This window comes from Rhinoraja longicauda, chromosome 10 (assembly GCF_053455715.1).
Source record: "Rhinoraja longicauda isolate Sanriku21f chromosome 10, sRhiLon1.1, whole genome shotgun sequence".
NCBI classification, from domain to species: Eukaryota; Metazoa; Chordata; class Chondrichthyes; order Rajiformes; family Arhynchobatidae; genus Rhinoraja; species Rhinoraja longicauda.
Window position 1 is genome coordinate 5,878,312 of NC_135962.1, and position 23,282 is coordinate 5,901,593.

Consider the following 23,282-nt stretch of genomic DNA (forward strand, 5'->3'; position numbering starts at 1 on the left):
AATATATTCCCTTAGAGAAGTTAATATTCCTACCACTAGGGTGTAAGCTGCCCAGGTGAAATATGAGGTGCTGTTCCTCCAATTTGCGCTGGGCCTCACCCTGACAGTGGAGGAGGCCCAGGACAGAAAGGTCAGTGTGGGAATGGGAGGGGGAGTTGACCTTGGAGCCAGCCCTGCACTGCTCTGCGGTGACAGCTGTGGAGTGAGCAGGGACTGCAGTGGTCAGCAAACCCGCTCTGCTGCAGATGGGCAGTTCCACAGACACAGCGGCCCCTCCGTGACGTGGCCCCTGGAGTGAAGGTTGTGCAGCACAAGCCCCAAACAGCTCTCCCGCTTCAGGCCATCTCTTCCCCCGGCCCTGTCCCGCATCCCCCCCTACTGCCTTCAACTTCCCACCTTGCCAACATTAGCCCTGCAGAAGGCAGAAAAAACCACAGTTGTGAAACACCCAAGATAAATGCAGAAAATACTAATGACTTGAAAATGTTGGCTGGTCCTCTCTCCACAGATGCTGCCTGACCAGTAGAGTCATCGAGCCATAGAGCGGCGAAAGAGGGCCCAGGCTCCACGCACCTGTGTTCATTTGTTGCTTTGGCTCTTCATCTCCTCACCTGCAAAGAATGAGAGAGAGAGAGAGAGAGAGAGAGAGAGAGAGAGAGAGAGAGAGAGAGAGAGAGAGAGAGAGAGAGAGAGAGAGAGAGAGAGAGAGAGAGAGAGAGAGAGAGAGAGAGAGAGAGAGAGAGAGAGAGAGAGGACGTCAATAGACAATAGACAATAGGTGCAGGAGTAGGCCATTCGGCCCTTCGAGCCAGCACCACCATTCAATGTGATCATGGTTGATCATTCTCAATCAGTACCCCGTTCCTGCCTTCTCCCCATACCCCCTGACTCCGCTATCCTTAAGAGCTCTATCTAGCTCTCTCTTGAAAGCATTCAGAGAATTGGCCTCCACTGCCTTCTGAGGCAGAGAATTCCACAGATTCACAACTCTGACTGAAAAAGTTTTTCCTCATCTCAGTTCTAAATGGCCTACCCCTTATTCTTAAACTGTGGCCCCTTGTTCTGGACTCCCCCAACATTGGGAACATGTTTCCTGCCTCTAATGTGTCCAACCCCTTAATAATCTTATATGTTTCAATAAGATCCCCTCTCATCCTTCTAAATTCCAGTGTATATAAGCCTAGTCGCTCCAGTTTTTCAACATACAACAGTCCCGCCATTCCGGGAATTAACCTAGTAAACCTATGCTGCACGACCTCAATAGCAAGAATATTCTTCCTCAAATTTGGAGACCAAAACTGCACATAGTACTCCAGGTGCGGTCTCACTAGGGCCCTGTACAACTGTAGAAGGACCTCTTTGCTCCTATACTCAACTCCTCTTGTTATGATGGCCAACATTCCATTGGCTTTCTTCACTGCCTGCTATACCTGCATGCTTCCTTTCAGTGACTGATGCACTAGGACACCCAGATCTCGTTGTACGTCCCCTTTTCCTAACTTGATATCATTCAGATAATAATCTGCCTTCCTATTCTTACCACCAAAGTGGATAACCTCACACTTATCCAGATTAAACTGCATCTGCCATGCATCCGCCCACTCACACAACCTGTCCAAGTCACCCTGCAACCTCATAGCATCTTCCTCACAATTTACACTGCCCCCCAGCTTTGTATCATCTGCAAATTTGCTAATGTTACTTTTAATCCCTTCATCCAAGTCATCAATGTATATTGTAAATAGCTGTGGTCCCAGCACCGAGCCTTGTGGTACTCCACTAGTTACTGCCTGCCATTCTGAAAGGGACCCATTTATCCTCACTCTTTGCTTTCTGTCTGCCAACCAATTTTCTATCCATGTCAGTACCCTACCCCCAATACCATGTGCTCTGATTTTGCCCACTAATCTCCTATGTGGGACCTTGTCGAAGGCTTTCTGAAAGTCAAGGAACACTACATCCACCGGCTCTCCCCTGTCCATTTTCCTAGTTACATCCTCTAAAAATTCCAGTAGATTAGCCAAGCATGATTTCCCCTTCATAAATCCATGCTGACTCGGAACGATCCTGTTACTGCTATCCAAATGCTCCGCAATTTTGTCTTTTATAATTGACTCCAGCATCTTCCCCACCACTGATGTCAGACTAACTGGTCTATAATTTCCTGTTCTCTCTCTCCCTCCTTTCTTAAAAAGTGGGATAACATTAGCTACCCTCCAATCCACAGGAACTGATCCTGAATCTATAGAACATTGGAAAATGATCACCAATGTGTCCATGATTTCTAGAGCCACCTCCTTAAGTACCCTGGGATGCAGACCATCAGGCCCTGGGGATTTATCAGCCTTCAGTCCCATCAGTCTACCCAACACCATTTCCTCCCTAATGTGGATTTCCTTCTGTTCCTGTCTTCAAAGGACCCACATTTGCCTTAACTATTTTTATCCTCTTCACGTACCTAAAGAAGCTTTTGCTATCCTCCTTTATATTATTGGCTAGTTTACCTTCGTACCTCATCTTTTCTCCCCCATTGCCTTTTTACTTATCTTCCTTTGCTCTTTAAAAGATTCCCAATCCTCTGGCTTCTCGCTCTTCTTTGCTATGTTATACTTCTTCCCTTTTATTTTTATGCTGTCCTTGACTTCCCTTGTCAGCCACGGGTGCCTCTTACTCCCCTTAGAATCTTTCCTCCTCTTTGGGATGAATTAATCCTGCAACTTCTGCATTATTCCCAGGAATACCTGCCATTGCTGTTCCACCGTCTTCCCTGATAGGGCCTCCTTCCAGTCAAATCTGGCCAGCTCTTGCCTCATGCCTCTATAATCCCCTTTGCTATACTGTAATACTGACACTTCCGATTTTCCCTTCTCCCTCTCAATTTGTAGATTAAAATTTATCATATTATGATCACTGCCTCCTAATGGCTCTTTTACCTTGAGTTCCCTTATCAAATTAGGTTCATTACTCAACACTAAATCCATAATTGCCTTCTCCCTAGTAGGCTCCAGTACAATAAGAAAATAACTGCAGATGCTGGTACAAATCGATGGTTTTTATTCACAAAATGCTGGAGTAACTCAGCAGGTCAGGCAGCATCTCGGGAGAGAAGGAATGGGTGACGTTTCGGGTCGAGACCCTTCTTCAGTCTGAAGAAGGGTCTCGACCCGAAACGTCACCCATTCCTTCTCTTCTGAGATGCTGCCTGACCTGCTGAGTTACTCCAGCATTTTGTGAATAAATCGAAAGGCTCCAGTACAAGCTGTTCTAAGAATCCATCTCGGAGGCACTCCACAAACTCCCTTTCCTGGGGTCCAGTACCAACCTGATTTTCCCAGTCTACCTGCATGTTGAAATCTCCCATAACCACCATAGCATTACATTTTCAACATGCCAATTTTAGCTCTTGATTTAACTTGCACCCTATGTCGAGGCTACTGTTTGGGGGCCTATAGATAACTCCCATTAGGGTCTTTTTACCCTTACAATTTCTCATTTCTATCCATACTGATTCTACATCTCCTGATTCTATGTCACCCCTTGCAAGGGAGTGAATATCATTCCTTACCAACAGAGCAACCCCACCCCCTCTGCCCACCTGTCTGTCTTTTCGATAGGTTGTATACCCCTGAATATTCAGTTCCCAGCCCTGGTCCTCTTGTGGCCATGTTTCTGTAATTCCCACAACATCATACTTGCCAATGTCTAACTGAGCCTCAAGCTCATCCACTTTATTTTTTATACTTCAGTGGGGAGTAGGGAGGTTGCTCATCTACTTTCCCCAAAATTGGACCAAACTATCCTTACCGTTAATACTCTCTAATCCAGAAGATAGACACAAGAAGCCGGAGTAACTCAGCGGGACAGGCAGCATCTCTGGAGAGAAGGAATGTGGTCGACCAAAAACGTCAACCATTCCTTCCATCCAGAGATGCTGCCTGTCCTGCTGAGTTACTCCAGCTTCTTGTGTCTATCTTCACTGCAAACGTCTCTCCTGGATTAGGGTTTGAGCAAAGGCCTTACCTGCACTCCCACCGAAGCGTTCCTTGAAGCATTGTTGGCAATACGGTGTGTCGTTACGCTGCAAGAACAACAGGAGGAATCAGCTGCAGATATCTTCACAGAAGCCTGTAGAAGGACACCCGACTCTGGCAAACTCAAGGCAGCGACTAATGGGGCCGGTGGTCTAAACCACACACCGAGCCACACACTGACTGAACCCCGGCACTGAGGGGAATTGTCATCAGGCTGAACAAGGGCGGGATTCCCGAGAATCCCGCACATTAACGCTCCACACACTAGAAACAATTTACATTTACACCAAGCCAATTAACCTGCATATCTGTACACCATTGGAGTGTGGGAGGAAACCGAAGATCTCGGAGAAAACCCACGCAAGTCACGGGGAGAACGTACAAACTCCGTACAGACAGAACCCATAGTCAGGATCAAACCCGGGTTTCTGGCGCTCTAAGGCAGTAGCTCTACCACTGCGCCACCGTGCTGCCCTACTCTATAGGGATTTGTGCAGATGAGGGGAGAATCTCAGCAATGGAAGAATAGATTAGAGAAACAGGAGGAGAAATGGGACTGGTGGGGGGTGCTTTGAGGGCCAGAGCAGAATTGATAATGAACTGAACGGCCTCAAATATGTCACAAGGAAATAATGAAAATGTTTATAATGTACGCAAGACCAACTGACCTCAACGAAGAGCTGAGAAACCAAGTGTGCGTTGCAACCAGCACACTTCAGGCAGCCTGAATGCCAATCCTTGCCCTGGGTTGTCACCTTCTCAGCTGCAAGAGGCAAGCACAATGGTCAGGGAACACTGTATACAAGATCACCGCTCACCCCCAGAACTAGAACTGGCATCCAAGCCCAAAGTGATCCACATAGAGCTAAACGTCAAGGGTCTCTGCTTAGAATCAGTCCTCAGTACTTTTACTGATTGTCTGTCTCACCTAACCCTTCCAAGAATCTATCTGCCCTAAATCCAGTCTATCTACTGAATGCTGCTCGCATTTTGCCTGTTGAATTTAGCTGTTATTTTAATTTCCCAGACTTGTTTGTGTAGAACCTACAATCACATTGGTGTATAACAAATCACATTGTCTTTACATTAAAAAGTGTCTATGGAAACTCTAACGTTCTTGGTTAACGCTCAGTCATACGTCTATTTTAACTCCCTATTGTCACTCATTCTTTGTGGTTTCAAGTTTCTGGGCGTGCATATTCAGAAGAATGCATACTTATGAAGATTTTGCCTGGACACAGCACACTGATACAATTATAAAGGAAGTACATCAACACCTCAACTTCCAGAGAAGATCGCAGAGATACAGTATGTCAGAGAGGATGCTCGTGAACTTCTACAGGTGTACGGTAGAGAGCATATTGACTGGTTGCATCACGGCCTGGTTCGGCAACTTGAACGCCCAGGAGCAAAAAAGACTGCAAAACGTTGTGAAAACTGCCCAGTCCATCACGGGTTCTGACCTCCCCACCATCGAAGGGATTTACAGGAGTCGTTGCCTCAAAATGGCAGCCGGCATCATCAGAGACCCACACCACCCTGGCCACACGCTCATTTCACCCCTGCCATCGGGAAGAAGGTACAGGAGCCTGAAAACTGTAACGTCCAGGTTCAGGAACAGCTTCTTCCCAACAGCCATCAGGCTATTAAACACCACTACCTCAAATAACCTCTGAACTACAATAGACTTGGGGACATTGGTTTTGTCTTTTTGCACTGTTATTGTTTGTTTTATATATATATATATGACAGATGATATATATACATATATACACACCCATGTATATATATCATATACACACACACACATACACTGCACTTTTTCCCTCCTTTATTATATTGTTTACAGTGCACTGTGTTTACATATTCTGTTGTGCTGCTGCAAGTAAGGATTTTATCGTTAAGATAGGCACAAAAAGTCTGAGTATCTCAACAGGTCAGACAGCATCTCTGGAGAGAAGGAATAGGGAATGTTTCGGGTCGAGACCCTTCTTCAGACTCTGAAGAAGGATCTCGCCTCACTGAAAAATGACTTGAAACGTCACCTATTCCTTCTCCCCAGAGATGCTGTCTGACCTGCTGAGTTAGTCCAGTTTTGCAGGTTTAAACCAGCATCTGCAGTTCCTTCAAGCACAAGAATGTTATTGTTCTGTCTGGGACACATGACAATAAAACACTCTTATCTCTCGTCTCTAGTTCTGTAAATTTCCCCTCACTCTTACAATTGCATTACCATTTTCGTTTAAGTTCGATACTATCTTTGAGTTCGGTTAAATGTGGACAGTAGGTCCCGCCCGACAAAGTGGACCAGGATCTACAACAACAACAACTGAACCTGCAGAACCCCGTTCACACATTTAACACGAGGCAAGATTTTAATCGACAAACAGCAATGCAAGCGATACCATCGTAAAATAAACTCCACCACTCAAACAGCCGGAGATACAACTAATCACCGCCCCTAACCGTTAATGCATTAAATAAAAATAAAAACACACCATCAATCAGAAAACCAGTCTGGATACTTACAACATAGAAAAGCAACTCTGAACAAAAATAAATGTATACTTTGAAAATGTATTTATAAATTAAGCAGCTTCTAACATGCAAGTTTATCCATTTATTTATGCATAAACTGATACCGCCGAAGAGACGCTACAACAGCTGAAGAGATGTTATCACAAGTTAGGTAGAAATGCTACTGAGAAGCTTTGGAAAGAAAGGTGAAGCTTGTTTATACAGAGTTTGAGCTGATGGGAGTAGTGCAGGACAGGCGGGTCTGCTTACTAAAGTACACCTCTTTGGAGCAGCTAGGGCACTTGGGCATGTTTGGTCCACAAGTTGTTCTGTCCTCTGCCAAGAATGAACTCACACACTGTCTGTGTGTGTGTGTCTCTCTCTCGAAGGTACCTGTCACTCAGGCTCCGGGTTTATATAGTGGGCAGGGAGCGATGTGTGTGGGTGTGTGTGTGTGTGGGTGTGTGTGTGGAGCCCGTCAGGTACCGGCTCACGGCTTGGGGCGGTGTCGGAGTAAGTGGTTCGTTGGGCTTTGGCATAAACTTGACCGTTGAACTTGAACTTGACCCTTCTTCAGACTGAGAGTCAGGGGAAAGGAAAACTCAGAATTAAAGGGCGCTCTCAATTGATTGTAGACTTTAGGAGAGCTCCCCCTCCCCTCCCCCCACTCACCATCAACAACACCACAGTCACATCTGTGGAGTCATTTAAGTTCCTCGGAACCATCATCTCCAGTGACCTTAAATGGGAGGCCACCATCGACTCCACAGTCAAAAAGGCCCAACAGAGGATGTACTTCCTGCGGCAGCTGAGAAAACACAACCTGCCACAGGCAATGATGGTCCAGTTTTACACGACCATCATAGAGTCTGTCCTCACCTTCTCCATCATGGTCTGGTTTGGCTCAGCCACCAAGCACGACATCTGGAGGCTGCAACGCATCGTTCGATCAGCTGAGAAGGGTGTAGGCTGCAACCTTCCCCCCATTGACGAATTGTACACTGCAAGGGCCAGGAAGCGAGCGGGCAAGATCATCTCTAACCCCTCTCACCCTGGCCACAAACTCTTCGAAGCACTTCTCTCTGGAAGGCGACACCAGACTATCAAAGCAGCCACAGCCAGACATAAAAACAGCTTTTTTTCCACGAGCAGTAGCTCCACTCAACAACCAAAGGTCTGTAGCCTCCTTTTACTCTGGTATTTTATTTTCATATGTTTAAATATAATGTTTTATTTTTAATTGCCTCCTGTACATCGTGTTTTTATCCTTGTGAGCAAAGCGCCAAGGCAAATTCCTTGTATGTATTCATACTTGGCTAATAATTTGTTTTTTAATTATTATTATTATTATGATTATTATTAAAAAGGAGGAGAGGAGGAACTTCTTTAGTCAAAGGGGAGATAATCTGTGGAATTCATTGCCACAGAGGGCTGTGGAGGCCAAGTCAGTGGATATTTTTAAGGCAGAGATATATAGATTCTTGATTAGAATGGGTGTCAATGGTTATGGGGAGAAGGCAGGAGAATGGGGTTGGGAGGCAGGATTGAACCATGATTGAATGGCGGAGTGGACTCAATGGGCCGAATGGCCTAATTCTACCCCTATAACTTATGAACTTGTGGAAACGAGAGAGAAAGACGGTGATGTAGAGAGATGTTGAACAAATGAATGAAAGGGCGGCACGGTAGCGCAGCGGTAGAGTTGCGGCTTTACAGCGAATGCAACGCCGGAGACTCAGGTTCGATCCTGACTACGGGTGCTGCACTGTAAGGAGTTTGTACGTCCTCCCCGTGACCTGCGTGGGTTTTCTCCGAGATCTTCGGTTTCCTCCCACACTCCAAAGACGTACAGGTATGTAGGTTAATTGGCTGGGTAAATGTAAAAATTGTCCCTAGTGGGTGTAGGATAGTGTTAATGTGCGGGGATCGCTGGGCGGCACGGACTTGGTGGGCCGAAAAGGCCTGTTTCCGGCTGTATATATATGATATGATATGATATGATATGATATGAAGAAAAACAAAACAAGTGACTGTCTGACCCACTGAACTAGTCCATTTTTTTGTGTCCCCCAATCGACCTTGTTGTGGTCTTTGAGTTCTTTCTGTTACCTCCACTTTTTCAGGAAGCGTGTTGGAGTAATGCCCCAGTCAGCACCAATGGGGTGTATGTAGAAATGGTTGAGTGCTTCAAGCTCCCGCGCATTAATATTATCAATGATCTATCATGGACCAACCACATTGATACAACAGCAAAGAACGCCCATCAATGCCTCTACTTCCTGAGGAGGCTGTGGAAATTCAGCAAGCCACCCGTATCTTTTACAAACTTCCACAGGTGCACCATTGAGAGTATACTGTCGGGTTGCCTCACGGCTTGGTTTGGGAACAGCTCTGCCCAACACCGCAAGAGATTGCAGAGAGTTGTGGATGTAGCCCGGTCCATCACACACACCAGATCTCCCTTGTCTGCCCCAGAGCTCAGTGGCTGCAGTCTCTTGTCACACTGGGCCCAGTGTTTGCTGCTGATCTCAATACAGTCCGCGCCTTCCCTGAATGTCACCTGTTTCTGTTTCTGTTTTCTACCGCACAACGGCCAACAGCTGGGCTACCTGGTGCAGGTTTCGCTCGCGTGGGTACCAGTTGCAAGAGGGTTATTTAGATTTTTATGTGGGCAAGTTTGGTGAGATGATCCATGTCCAAGTTGTCGAGCTGTGACCTGAAGAGTGACAAGGTTGGTGCACATCTGGTGGTGTCGGGAAGGATGTTCCATTCTGGGATAGTCCATGGATATAGTGGCTATTTTTGTTTGCTCTAATTCCAGTATAAATGAAGTGACCCGAGGAGTGCCTTGTAAATGTCTGGGTATTGGATTGAATGAAGGGAGATATGTCACTGGGGTTGATGCCGTGAGTCACTTTGTAGACTGTATATAAGTGGGCTTTGGTGGGTCTTGACTCCAGCGACCACCCAGCCAAGGCGGTTTAACATATCGGAGACGCTTGACTGCCTTGAGTAGTCATTACAAACAAACCGCGCTGCACCCCTCTGAACCTTGTCGAGGGTGTCAATGTTATTTTTCTGGTGAGGGTCCCATGTTGTCTGGCAATATCCCAACAGTGGGCGGACAAGTGTTTTGTGCGCTACCTCCTTTGTTGGTTTGACACAACGGGATAAATTTCTCCAGAGAAGGCCCAACGTTCCGTTTGCTTTTATGGCAATCTCGTTTGTGCGTCTGTTCCAGGCTCGGCCAGACGCGCGTTCACCTCCCAGGTTCATGATCGGCTTGACTTTACGAGTAACTCTCATGGAAAAGCATCTGGTGCAATTGAAACCCGTTTGCCAAATGGTTTCCCAATTGCAACGATAGTTTATGTCATTGTGAAGAACCTTGGCATCTTCAGCAGCTTTGATCTCTCGATACAACAATACGAAGAGACTCGTTCGCGAAGGCAGGTTGTCAGGCAGATCGTTGATGCAGATCAAGAACAACAAGGGTCCCAACACCGTTCCCTGCGGCACGCCGGACTCAACTGGAGATTGTTGTGATGACTTACCATCTACCACAACCTTTTGATGTCGTTTGGCGAAGAATGAATCAATCCAGGAGCAGATGTTATTTTGGTGCCGACGTGGTGAAGTTCAGCCATTAACCTACGGTGGGGAACGGTGTGGAAGGCCTTGCTAAAGTCCAGTATAATAAGATCAGTCTGCCCTCTGTTATCCAGGATTGTTTGCAGATCATTAACCAGGGCAGAGAGCTGGGTCTCGCATGACCTGCCTTTGCAGGATCCATGCTGCTGCTCAGCTAGTATATTGTGTATTTCAAAATGCCTCACAACATGGCCATGAATAATATGTCCACGGAGTTTGCAGACAATTGAAATCAACGATACCGGACGATAATTGGCTGGATTTGAGCGGTCGGTCTTTTTGTCAATTGGAGAGATGAACCGGTCCTGCTGAGCCGGATGGCCACAACGCATAGATCAACTTGCACTTTACCCTGTCTAAAAACTGTTACAATTGTTTTGTTTCGTTGGGTTGCTGTTAATTACTTAAATTATTGCATCGTATGGGAGGCGCATTCCCAATCTCGTTGTACCCCTGGGTACAATGACAATAAAGATATATTGTATTGTATTGTATTGTATTGTATTGGTTGCATTATGCCAATCACTCGTTACTTCTCCATTAGAGTGAACCCATTGGCACCAGACTACTGATGATGACTTGTGTTCCTTATCTTGTGCCCACCACACCTAGTTTTAGTGCTTCCAAAGGCTGCTGGCATGCTATTTCCAGGTGATTTTACACCTGACAATTCTCTGCAGGAGATAGGTGTGTCTCACTGAGAGAGCTGGCAACCTCAGTCCAGTGATAATATAATAATAATAATAATATAATATTCATTTATTGTCGTTGCAACGAGTACAACAAAATTAAAAAACAGCAATCCTGACGGTGCGTAAAAACATATATGCAATAAATGCAAAACAAATAAATACAAATATATTAAATACAAAAGTTTTAACAGTGTGACCTAGTGCAGAAAGTAGTGTTCAGTTCTCGTATGGCCCTGGGGTAAAAACTGTTCTTAAGTCTGTTTGTTCGGGATTTGATCGACCTGAAACGTCGACCAGAGGGCAGATGAACAAACAGACGGTGGCCGGGGTGGGATGGATCTTTTATTATTTTGCCTGCTCTACTGAGGCAGCGTAGGCTGAACAGGTGCTCCAGGGAGGGCAGTGAGCAGCCGATGATCTTCTGGGCCGTCGTGATGACCCTCTGAAGGGCCTTCCTGTCCTTTTCTGAGCAGCTGGCATACCATGTGGTTATACAGTATGCCAGCATACTCTAGATGGAGCAGCGATAGAAGGACATCATGAGCTTCTCCTGCAGGTTGGTCTTCCTGAGGATCCTCAGGAAGTGGAGTCTCTGCTGTGCCTTCTTCACTGTGGTGATGGTGTTGGTAGACCAGGTAAGATCCTCTGCGATGTGCGTACCCAGGAACCTGAAAGCGGGTACCCTTTCCACACAAACCCCATTGATGTAGAGTGGGTCGTGTTCTGCACTGCTTTTCCTGTAGTCTATTATAAGTTCCTTTGTTTTGGAGGAGTTCAGGACCAGATTGTTCACTGAACACCATGCTGCCAGCCTTTGGATTTCATCCCTATAGGCTGTCTCATCTCCTCCTGAGATGAGTCCAACCACAGTCGTGTCATCCGCGAACTTGATGATGGTGTTGGTGGGATGGGTGGGGGCGCAGTCGTGAGTGTAGAGGGAGTAAAGGATGGGGCTCAACACACAGCCCTGTGGTGAGCCGGTGCTCAGTGTAATGGTGGAGGAGAGGTGAGGGCCTATTTTGACGGTCTGGGGGCGGTTGATCAGGAAGTCCTTGATCCATTGGCAGATGGTTTGGGAAAATCCAAGGTCAGAAAGTTTGGTGTCCAGTCTGCTCGGGATGACTGTGTTAAAGACAGAGCTGAAGTCTAGGAAAAGCATCCTCACATAGCTCCCCTGGTGTTCAAGGTGGGTCAGTGCAGTGTGAAGAGCAGTGGCGATGGCATCCCCTGTAGACCTATTTGCTCTGTAGGCAAACTGGTATGGGTCGAAGGTGGGTGGGAGGTTGGCTTTGATGTGCTGCAGGACCAGCCTCTCGAAGCACTTTGTGATGACCGGTGTGAGTGCTACCGGACGGTAGTCGTTAAGGCCGCTGATGACAGACTTTTTCGGCAGTGGGATGATTGTGGCGGACTTCAGGCAGGGAGGGATGGTGGATTTTAAAAGGGACAGGTTGAAGATTTTTGTGAAGATCTCAGATAATTGGTCTGCACATTCCCTCAGCACTCTGCCCGTCACACCATCGGGGCCTGCAGCTTTCCTGGGATTCACTGCTCTGAGCACGCGCTTAACATCATTCTCCTGCACAGTGAAGGTGTTGCTGTCAGGTGCTGGAGAGGGTGTTATGTCTGCCACTGCAGCTTTCACCTCGAAACGAGCAAAGAAACAGTTAAGTTCCTCTGCCAGCGAGGCATCGCTGTTGGCAGTCGTGCGGTTGCTGGTCTTGTAGTTGGTGATGTGCTGGATGCCTTGCCATACCCGCCGTGGGTCATTGTTGGTAAAGTGGTCCTCAATTAGGTGTGTGTGTGTGTGTCTGTGTGTGTGTGTGTGTGTGTGTGTGTGTGTGTGTGTGTGTGTGTGTGTGTGTGTGTGTGTGTGTGTGTGACACACAGCTTTGAATATCCACGGGTGAGATCAACACTGAACCACAGAGTGCTGTGGGACCACATTTTCCACATCTCCATCAACTCCACCCAGCTTCTACACTCACCTTCATACTGGGAGCATGTTTACAGAGGCTAATTAACCCACCGATCTGCATCCGGGAAAAACCCAGAGGGAAACATGCGAACTCCACGCAGACACTACCTGGACTCAGGATTGAACGGGTCTCTGGCCTGCCATGTTAGTCCTTACAAAGCCTTTGTTCATAGTCGTCAACCTTATGGGGGGTTTGGGGGGATGGGGGGGGTGTGGTTCTACTCTTTTACTTTAGAGATACAGCGCAGAAACAGGCCCTTCGGCCCACCGGGTCCGCACTGACCAGCGATCCCCGCACATTAACACTGTCCTACACATTCGGGGGGAAATTTACACTTATACCAAGCCAATTAACCTACAAACCTGTCCGTCTCTGGAGTGTGGGAGGAAACTGAAGGTCTCGGAGGAAACCCACGCAGGTCACGGGGAGAACGTACAAACTCCGTACAGACGGCAGCCGTAGTCGGGATTGAACCGGGTCTCTGGTGCTGCAAGCGCTGTAAGGCAGCAACTCTACCGCTGTGCTACCGTGACTGGTGGTCAGGATTCTGGGTCCTGTACCTTCTTCCCAATGGCGGCAGTGAGATGAGAGCACGGGCAGGGTGATGTGTGTCTTTGATGATATTGGCTGCCTTTTTGAGGCAATGTTTCCCATCAATCCTTTCAATGGTGGGGAGGTCATTACCCATGATGCAACCAGTCAGTGTGCTCTCTGCTATACACCTAGAACAGAGAACGTTGAACAGTGCAGCTCAGGAACAGGCCCCACGACCACAAGGTCTGTATTAAACGTGATGCCAAGACCAAATCCTGTCTGCCTGCACATAATCCATACCCTTCCTTTCCCCGCAAACCCATACGGTTATCTAAAAGTCTCTTAAATGCCACTATTGCACATGACCCAACCACTGCCTCCAGCAGCATGTTCCAATCACTTACCACCCTCTCTGTGTCACAAACATGCCTTGTACGTCTCCTTGAAACTTTGCCCCTCTCACCTTAAAGCTCTGCTCTCCAATATTTTCTCCCGGCAACCATCTCCAACTGACGAACCCCTTTGCCGGGCGGGGAATGTCCCCCGATGTTGTGGGCGGGCGAGGAGGCACAGGGAAGGGGAGAGGGTGCCACTCATCTCCGCCCCATGCAGCCAGCGCTGCAGCCAGAGCGAGCCGTGGACCCAACGCCTCTCCTGCATTGGTCTAGCACCTTCCCCTCCCCCACTCACCCACTCCATGTTCTCTCAAGTCCCCATATCTCCCCTCCTCCCCCCTCACCCACTCCACCCCCCCTCAAACCCCCTTAAAACTACCCAAACCTCTCCTGCATTGGTCCACCACCCTCCCCTCCCCTCCCCCTCCTCCCCTCCCCCCTCCCCCCCCCCCCTCCTCCTATGCAACCAGGTTTGTATGGTCTGTGTCCATTAAACAGAGGGATCGTAGGCACCAACTCCATCGGGTTTAACGTGATGCTTTATTTTTTTAATGTGAAAACAAGCAAATGAATGGAAGTTTTCCAGTACAAATACATTTGAGGACGTTTGCAACAGAATAAGTGATTTCATCAGCTCCATCTTCCTGACAGTGGGGTTCAGGAAGCCTGGTGGTGTCTGGAAAGGCAGGGAGTTGGCGGGGGGAGGGGGCAAATTTCTATCAAGGTTCACCATAATCATCCCAATTCTCTTGGTATTGAATAAACGAACAATGGTCATAAAATGTATGACTAAATTATGAAGAAAGAGTTGATATATGCGACTCGACTGAGCAAACGGAAGTGCTTGTTGAAGTAAATTCGCACATTAATTGATAATCAGCCCAAAAAGGTGGTAATTGGCTTTTCTGCTGTGTTTTATATTTTAACCCCATCTTAATGAATTAATATAGTTATATAACATTGCACTTAAATTTAATATTTACTCATTACGGTTCCACCACTCTTGGTTCCAGAGCTTTGCTGGTTTATCCAGCCGGCCAAGGAAGTCGGCTATGGGGATAGATGTGCTGGCTCCAGCTGGGCTGGAGTTCCAGAGCCCCAGCCACAGGTTGCAAATTCAACCCACCGATCGGCCGTGGAAGTCCCGATGAGGTCGAGATTGGCTGCCTTACCCAGCCTCGGTGCCACATTTTCGGGGAGACTTCCAGGGCGCGAGGGGGGGATTTCTCGCGGAACCCCTAGCGACCTCATTTGATAAATTGCAATTACCGACTGTTTTGCGGAAAAATGTGAGGAGAAATCGGAATGGCGGAAATGAAATAAGAAAGCGGAGAGGGGTGCACCTTGCCAACATTAGCCCTGCAGAAGGCAAAAAACCCACAGTTGTGAAACACCCAAGATAAATACAGAAAATGCCAATGACTTGAAAATGTTGGCTGGTCCTCTCTCCACAGATGCTGCCTGACCAGTAGAGTCATCGACCATAGAGCGGCGAAAGAGGGCCCAGGCTCCACGCACCTGTGTTCATTTGTAGGCATGGCTCTCCGTTCCTCCATGTCCAAACCCTGTGAGAGAGAGAGAGTGAGTGTGAGGGAGAGATTGCGGGGGAGGGAGAGAGTGAGGAGGAGGGGGAGAGGGGGGGGAGAAGGAGAGGGAGAGGGGGGGGGAGAGGGAGAGGGAGAGGGAGAGGGGGAGGGGGAGGGGGAGGGAGAGGGAGAGGGAGAGGGAGAGGGAGAGGGAGAGGGAGAGGGAGAGGGAGAGGGAGAGGGAGAGGGAGAGGGAGAGGGAGAGGGAGAGGGAGAGGGAGAGGGAGAGGGAGAGGGAGAGGGAGAGGGAGAGGGAGAGGGAGAGGGAGAGGGAGAGGGAGAGGGAGAGGGAGAGGGAAGGCTGTTCATCTACTTTCCCCAAAATTGGACCAAACTATCCTTGCAGTCAATACTCTCTAATCCAGAAGACAGACACAAAATGCTGGAGTAACTCAGCGGGACGGGCAGCATCTCTGAAGAGAAGAAATGGGTGACGTTTTCGGGTCGACCAAAAACGTCACCCATTCCTTCTCTCCAGAGATGCTGCCTGTCCCGCTGAGTTACTCCAGCATTTTGTGTCTGTCTTCGGTGTAAACCAGCACCTGCAGTTCCTTCGTACACACACTCTAACCCAGGCAGCATTCTGGTGGGCCTCATCAGCACCCACTCCAAAGCCTCCACATCCTTCCTGCAATGAGGTGACCAGAACTGCACATGATTCTCCAAATGTGGCCTAACCAAAGTCCTATAAAGCTGCAACATGACTTCCTGACTCTTATACGATAATACAATACTACTTTATTGTCAGATCAAGTCTACAATCAGCAGCTCCACCTGGAACATCAACAAAGACAAAGCATGTAAGACAAGAAACGAGGATACACATATTCACCACAACATTACGTCACATTCAAGACCCTTCAACCTCCATTTGATCTGGGATTAAGTTCTACGTTTAGTTTCAGGATTGACTGGTGCACAAAAGAGTGCTTCAGTCTAACCTTATTAAATCTTGGTACCCTGTACCTCCGATGTGATGGTAACAACTCGTATTCACTGTTCAGGACACGGTCGGGGTCAGAGACAATGTTGTTGGCCAACCTTAGCATGTTACTGTGGTCGGCTGATTCATAGAGTTTCTCAAGGGGCTGACCGACCATCTTTGAGCAGATTTTCATTTGGTGGAGCAGTTTTGACTTCAAAGTGGTGGGCAAGCACTTGTAACATGTAGTATTACAATACTGAAGAACACTCATAGTCACAAAACGCACGAAGAGTCTCGACCCCACAACGTCACCCATCCCTTCTCTCCAGAGATGCTGCCCCCCCTGCCTATCTTCACTGCAAACGTCTCTCCTGGACTAGGGTTTGAGCAAAGGCCTTACCTGTGGGTCCAAAGAGGGCCTGGTGGCAGGGTCTGGTACAGTACGGCAATCCGTTATGCTGCAAGAACAACAGGAGGAATCAGCCACTGATATCTCCCCGACGCGCAGAAGTGGGCTCCCGACTCCGGCAAACTCAAGGCCGCATCTCGAGGGCGACGATCTAATGCACAGACCGAGACGACTCACACTCACTGAACCCCGGCACTGAGGGGAAAGGTTGTTCGGCTGAACAAGGGCAGAATTCCCATGGATTCCATCTGCTCTCCTGGGAGCTTCCACAGAACCATGGCGGCTTCTCCCAGAACGAGGAAGATTCCGCCTCTCCCAGGGTTAGTACGGGTGTACTAATACCCTATCAAACTGTACAACTCCTACCCCTTCTGTCGTGGGGTAGACTGACTCCCCTTCCAACCCCTCACCCCCCCAGAGTTGCTGCCTGGGTGCGGATCCACTGCGGAGTGGAGTTACAGTGGCACAGCTGGTAAGGCTGCTGCCTCACAGCGCTGGGAATCTGGGCCCGATCCCGACCTCGGGCTGCTGCCCGTGTGGAGTTCGCACGTTCTCCCTGGCTGAGTTTGCTTCCTCCGGCCGCCCGCTCCGGTTTCCACTCACATCCCGAGGACGTGCGGGTTTGTAGGTTAACTGCCCCCGGTGTGTGGGTGAGGGGGGGGGGGGGGGGGAGAGTCGCAACAATGCAAGAATAGATGACGGGGAGAAATGGGACTGGCGGGGATGCTTCGAGAGCCAGTGCAGAGGTGATGGGCTGAATGGCCCCACTTACGTCGCAAGGAAATAATGAAAACGTTTAGAATATACGAGAGACCGCCTCACCTCCGAGATGGCGCCACAAGTCAAGGTTTTGCTGCATTTTTCACACTTCAAGCAGGGCCGATGCCAATCCTTGCCCAGGGCGGTCGTCTTCTCGGCTGCAAGAGACAAGCACAACGGTCAGGGAACACTGTACACAAGATCACCACTCACCCCCAGCACTGGAACTGGCATCCAAGCCCAAAGTGATCCACACAGAGCTAAACGTCAAGGGTCTCTGCCTATAATTAGCCCTCAGCAATTTTACTGATTGTCTGCCACCTTCCCCTCAGCCTACAATGAACCATTCTACATTTCCTTAATCCTCCGCTTTGATCTGTCTTTTTCACACCTTACCCCTCCATAGCTCGTGTCCCCCTCCCGTGACACTCAGTTTGAAGAAGGGTCTTGACCCAAAATGTCACCCATTCCTTCTCTCCAGGGATGCTGCCTGTCCCGCTGAGTTACTCCAGCATTTTGTGTTTATCTTCGGAGGTGGCACAGCGGTAGAGTTGCTGCCTTACAGTGAATGCAGCGCCGGAGACCCAAGTTTGATCCCGATTACGGGTGCTGTCTGTAAGGAGTTTGTACGTTCTCCCCGTGACCTGCGTGGGTTTTCTCCGAGATTGGTTTCCTCCCACACTCCAAAGAGGTACAAGTATGTAGGTTAATTGGCTTGGTAATTGTTTTTTATAACATTGTCCCTAGTGGGCGTAGGATAGTGTTAATGTGCGGGGATCGCTGGTCGCCGCGGACCCGGTGGGCCAAAGGGCCTGTTTCCATGCTCTATCTCTAAACTAAACCAGAGGGAAATGGGGGATCTGTGGACAAGGAGTGGGAGAGATTTCCTGACCAACATCTGTGTGTCTGCCAACATGCCAACTGCTGTAGCACAGTAGTTCAGTTTAGAGATGCAACGTGGAACCAGGCCCTTCGGCCCACCGAGTCCGCACAGACCAGTGATCCCCGCACACCAACACTATCCCACACACACTAGGGACAATTTACATTTACACAGAGCCAATTTACCTGCAACCCCGTACGTCTTTGAATGTGGGAGAAAACTGGAGCACCCAGAGAAAACCCACACAGGTCACAGGGAGAACGTACAAACCAAATACAGACAAGCCCACTTTTATAATTTATAGACCAAGTGGACCGGTTGGGCCCAAACCTCTCCTGCATTGGTGCAGCACCCTCTCCTCCCCTCCCCCTCCTCTCCTCTCCCCCCTCCCTCTCCCCCCCTCCCCTCTCCCTCCACACCCCCTCTCCCCCTCCCCCTTCCATTCCCTCCCCACTCCATCCCCCTCATCCTCCCTCCTCCCCCCCCCTCCCTCCCTCCCTAGGAGATAGATTTAAACTTTAAAATGTGAATAACTTTAAATATATAACACCGATTTCAATGAAACTTCTTCCATTAGCACCAAAGGGACGACGGTGAGTAAGGTGGGCCTAAAATTGTCGGGCTATCGTGTACCGTTTTGGCTGTAGATTAGGAACAAACAAACAAACAAACGAGAGTTTTAGTATGTAGATAATTGACCGATTATACCGATGCCAATTGCCCCATAGAGATCTCCGGGCTCACAGAGACGTTAATCGCAGTCCACGAGCAGCGGGGAGACCGCTCTAGGAGTGAGGTGCAGCAATGGGGGAGGCTGTCGTTCAGAGAGGCCCTCTCTCCCAGACACCCCCAGAGCACACTGAAGATGCCTTTTCAGGGGCAGCTCAGTGCAGATGAACAGGACTCAGGGTACACAGGCCGATAGCTCACAGCACAAGGTGACAAAGTGCAGCAATGTAGGGAGTGTGGAAAATTATATATGTCACCTCTCCTGCAGGTACAGTAAACATACATGCGTGAGATTTGACAAACCTACCAAAACCGACCGCATTAGCGACTCTGCAGGACATGCACAGGCTTGTATACACTGGAATTTAGAAGGATGAGGAGATCTTATCGAAACGTATAAGATTATTAAGGGGTTGGACATGTTAGAGGCAGGAAACATGTTCCCAATGTTGGGGGAGTCCAGAACAAGGGGCCACAGTTTAAGAATAAGGGGTAGGCCATTTAGAACGGAGATGAGGAAAAACTTCGGCCATCGAGCCAGCACTGCCATTCAATGTGATCATGGCTGATCATTCTCAATCAGTACCCCGTTCCTGCCTTCTCCCCATACCCCCTGACTCCGCTATCCTTAAGAGCTCTATCCAGCTCTCTCTTGAATGCATTCAGAGAATTGGCCTCCACTGCCTTCTGAGGCAGAGAATTCCACAGATTCACAACTCTCTGACTGAAAAAGTTTTTCCTCATCTCTGTTCTAAATGGCCTACCCCTTATTCTTAAACTGTGGCCCCTTGTTCTGGGTGCAGATCATGGAAAATGTAGATTAGATCATTGTTAGCTAGGAGAAGGTGACACCGAAGCAAACAGAGATAAAATGAAAGCACATCTGACACCCGTACTAATCAAGAATCTATCAATCTCTGCCCTAAACCCAGTCTATCTACTGAATGTTGCTTGCACTTTGCCTGTTGAATTTAGCTGTTATCTTGTTTTGCATTGTTAATTTCCCAGATTTGTTTGTCCAGAGCCTACAATCACATTGGTGTATAACAAATCACATTGTCTTTACATTAAAAAGTGTCTATGGAAACTCTAACGTTCTTGGTTAACGCTCAGTCATACGTCTATTTTTCCTCCCTATTGTCACTCATTCTTTGTGGTTTCAAATTCCTGGGCGTGCATATTTCTGAAGAATGCATACTTATGAAGATCTTTCCTGGACCCCGCACACTGATACGATTATAAAGAAAGTACATCAACATCTCTACTTCCCGAGAAGATTGCAGAGATTCGGTATGTCAGAGGGAATGCTCGTGAACTTCTACAGGTAGAGAGGTAGAGAGCATATGGACTGGTTGCATCACGGCCCGGTTCGGCAACTTGAACGCCCAGGAGCGAAGAAGACTGCAAAACGTTGTGAACACTGCCCAGTCCATCACGGGTTCTCACCTCCCCACCATTCGAAGGGATTTACAGGAGTCGTTGCCTCAAAATGGCAGCCGGCATCATCAGAGACCCACACCACCCTGGCCACGCGCTCATTTCACCCCTGCCATCGGGAAGAAGGTACAGGAGCCTGAAAACTGTAACGTCCAGGTTCAGGAACAACTTCTTCCCAACAGCCATCAGGCTATTAAACACTACAACCTCAAATAACCTCTGAACTACAATAGACTTGGGGAGATTGGTTTTGTCTTTTTGCACTATTATTGTTTGTTTTGTGAATGTATATATATATATATATATATATATACATATATATATGATTGATGATATATATACATATATACACACCCATGTATAAATATCATATATATATATACACATACACTGCACCTTTTTCCTCCTTTATTATATTGTTTACTGTGTTTACATATTCTGTTGTGCTGCTGCAAGTAAGGATTTTATCGTAAAGATAGGCACAAAAAGTCAGAGTATCTCAACAGTTCAGGCAGCATCTCTGGAGAGAAGGAATAGGGAATGTTTTGGGTCAAGACCCTTCTGCAGATTCTGAAGAAGGATCTCGCCTCACTAAAGAAGGATCTCGACCCCAAACGTCACCCGTTCATTCTCTCCAGAGTTGCTGCCTGTCCCGCTGAGCTACTCCAGCTTTTTGTGTCTATCTTTGCCTCACTGAAAAATGGTCTCGACCCGAAACGTCACCTATTCCTTCTCCCCAGGGATGCTGTCCGACCCGCTGAGTTACTCCAGCATTTCAGGTTTAAACCAGCATCTGCAGTTCCTTCCTGCACAAGAATGTTATTGTTCTGTCTGGGACACATGACAATAAAACACTCTCGTCTCTAGTTCAGTAAATTCCCCCTCACTCTTTCAATTGCATTACCATTTTCGTTTAAGTTAGATACTATCTTTAAGTTCGATTAAATGTGGACAGTAGGTCCCGCCCCACAAAGTGGACCAGGGTCTACAACAACAACTGAACCTGCAGAACCCCGTTCACACATTTAACACGAGGCAAGATTTTAATCGACAAACAGCAATACAAGCGATACCATCGTAAAATAAACTCCACCACTCAAACAGCCGGAGATACAACTAATCACCGTCCCTAACCATTAATGCATTAAATAAAAATAAAAACACACCATCAATCAGAAAACCAGTCTGGATACTTACAACATAGAAAAGCAACTCTGAACAAAAATAAATGTATACTTTGAACATTTATTTATAAATTAAAAAATACATTTATGATAAATATATTTATAAATACATTTATTGGTCTAGCAAGCAGCTTCTAACATGCAAGTTTATCCATTTATTTATGCATAAACCGATACCGCCGAAGAGACGCTACAACAGCCGAAGAGATGTTATCACAAGTTAGGTAGAAATGCTACTGAGAAGCTTTGGAAAGAAAGGTGAAGCTTTTGTTTATACAGAGTTTGAGCTGATGGGAGTAGTGCAGGACAGGCGGGTCTGCTTACCAAAGTACACCTCTTTGGAGCACCTAGGGCACTTGGGCATGTTTGGTCCACAAGTTGTTCTGTCCTCTGCCAAGGAATGAATTCACACACTGTCTGTGTGTGTGTGTCTCTCTCTCTCGAAGGTGCCTGTCACTCAGGCTCCGGGTTTATATAGTGGGCAGGGAGCGATGCACATTGTGTGTGGGTGTGTGGGTGTGTGGGTGTGTGGAGCGTGTAGCCCGGCCCCGCTACACGTATAGAACCAGCCACTCCTCAGGGACAGGCTCTCACTGATCGGGGCGGTGTCGTAGGAAGTGGTTCGTGAAACTTGACGGGTGGAAGCTGTTTACCAGCCCAGTAGTGGCCTCGTTCAACAGAAGCTGGCTCAGAACTAAGAGAGAGCGGTGGAGAGAGGCAACCCTTCTCCAGACTGAGGGTCAGGGGAAAGGGAGACTCTTTCAGAAAGGAGGTTGGAGACCACCACTGATTTGGAAAGTGCTGACAATTTTGAAAATGTTCCAGTTGTGAAATGAAGTCATGGCAACTAAGAAAAAGGTTGAAAACAAGGACAAAGGTTGAAAACAATGACAAAGGTTGAAAACAAGGACAAAGGTTGAAAACAATGACAAAGGTTGACAACAATGACAAAGGTTGACAACAATGACAAAGGTTGACAACAATGACAAAGGTTGACAACAATGACAAAGGTTGACAACAATGACAAAGGTTGACAACAATGACAAAGGTTGACAACAATGACAAAGGTTGACAACAATGACAAAGGTTGACAACAATGACAAAGGTTGACATTTTGAAAATGTTCCAGTTTTTAAATGAAGCATTGGCAACTATGAAAAAGGTTGAAAACAAGGACAAAAGTGGGGTATGGACAGCAGGTGCAAGGAAGGAGCTGGAGGCAATGGCACGCCACTACCTGCCTGTTAGCTTCCAAGTCACATATTATCCTGAAGTGTATTATAGACAATAGGTGCAGGAGGAGGCCATTCGGCCCTTCGAGCCAGCACCGCCATTCAATGTGATCATGGCTGATCATTCTCAATCAGTACCCCGTTCCTGCCTTCTCCCCATACCCCCTGACTCCGCTATCCTTAAGAGCTCTATCTAGCTCTCTCTTGAATGCACCTATTGCTATCAGCTTATTATCACTGATCACTGGATAGCTGTAATGGATGCAGTATATATCATATCATATATATACAGTCGGAAACAGGCCTTTTCGGCCCACCAAGTCCGTGCCGCCCAGCGAT

The 23,282-nt window shown here is 47.7% G+C and overlaps 1 protein-coding gene across 2 annotated transcripts; it reads right to left on the reverse strand.

Annotated features, from left to right (window-relative positions):
• Positions 1–431: 431 nt before the first annotated feature.
• Positions 432–22,192, reverse strand: LOC144597572 (cysteine-rich protein 1-like). 2 transcript variants are annotated; one of them, XM_078407064.1, is made up of 5 exons: positions 22,036–22,192; positions 17,542–17,636; positions 16,711–16,768; positions 15,318–15,364; positions 432–573 (listed from the first exon to the last, which is right to left on the reverse strand). In XM_078407064.1, exons 1-4 carry the CDS (start codon positions 22,073–22,075, stop codon positions 15,324–15,326), a joined length of 234 nt encoding a protein of 77 aa, XP_078263190.1. In that variant the 5' UTR covers positions 22,076–22,192; the 3' UTR covers positions 432–573; positions 15,318–15,323. The 2 variants fall into 2 exon arrangements, with proteins under 2 accessions (XP_078263190.1, XP_078263189.1); XM_078407063.1 differs by lacking the exon at positions 432–573 and having other exon boundaries at positions 14,321–15,364.
• Positions 22,193–23,282: the final 1,090 nt, after the last annotated feature.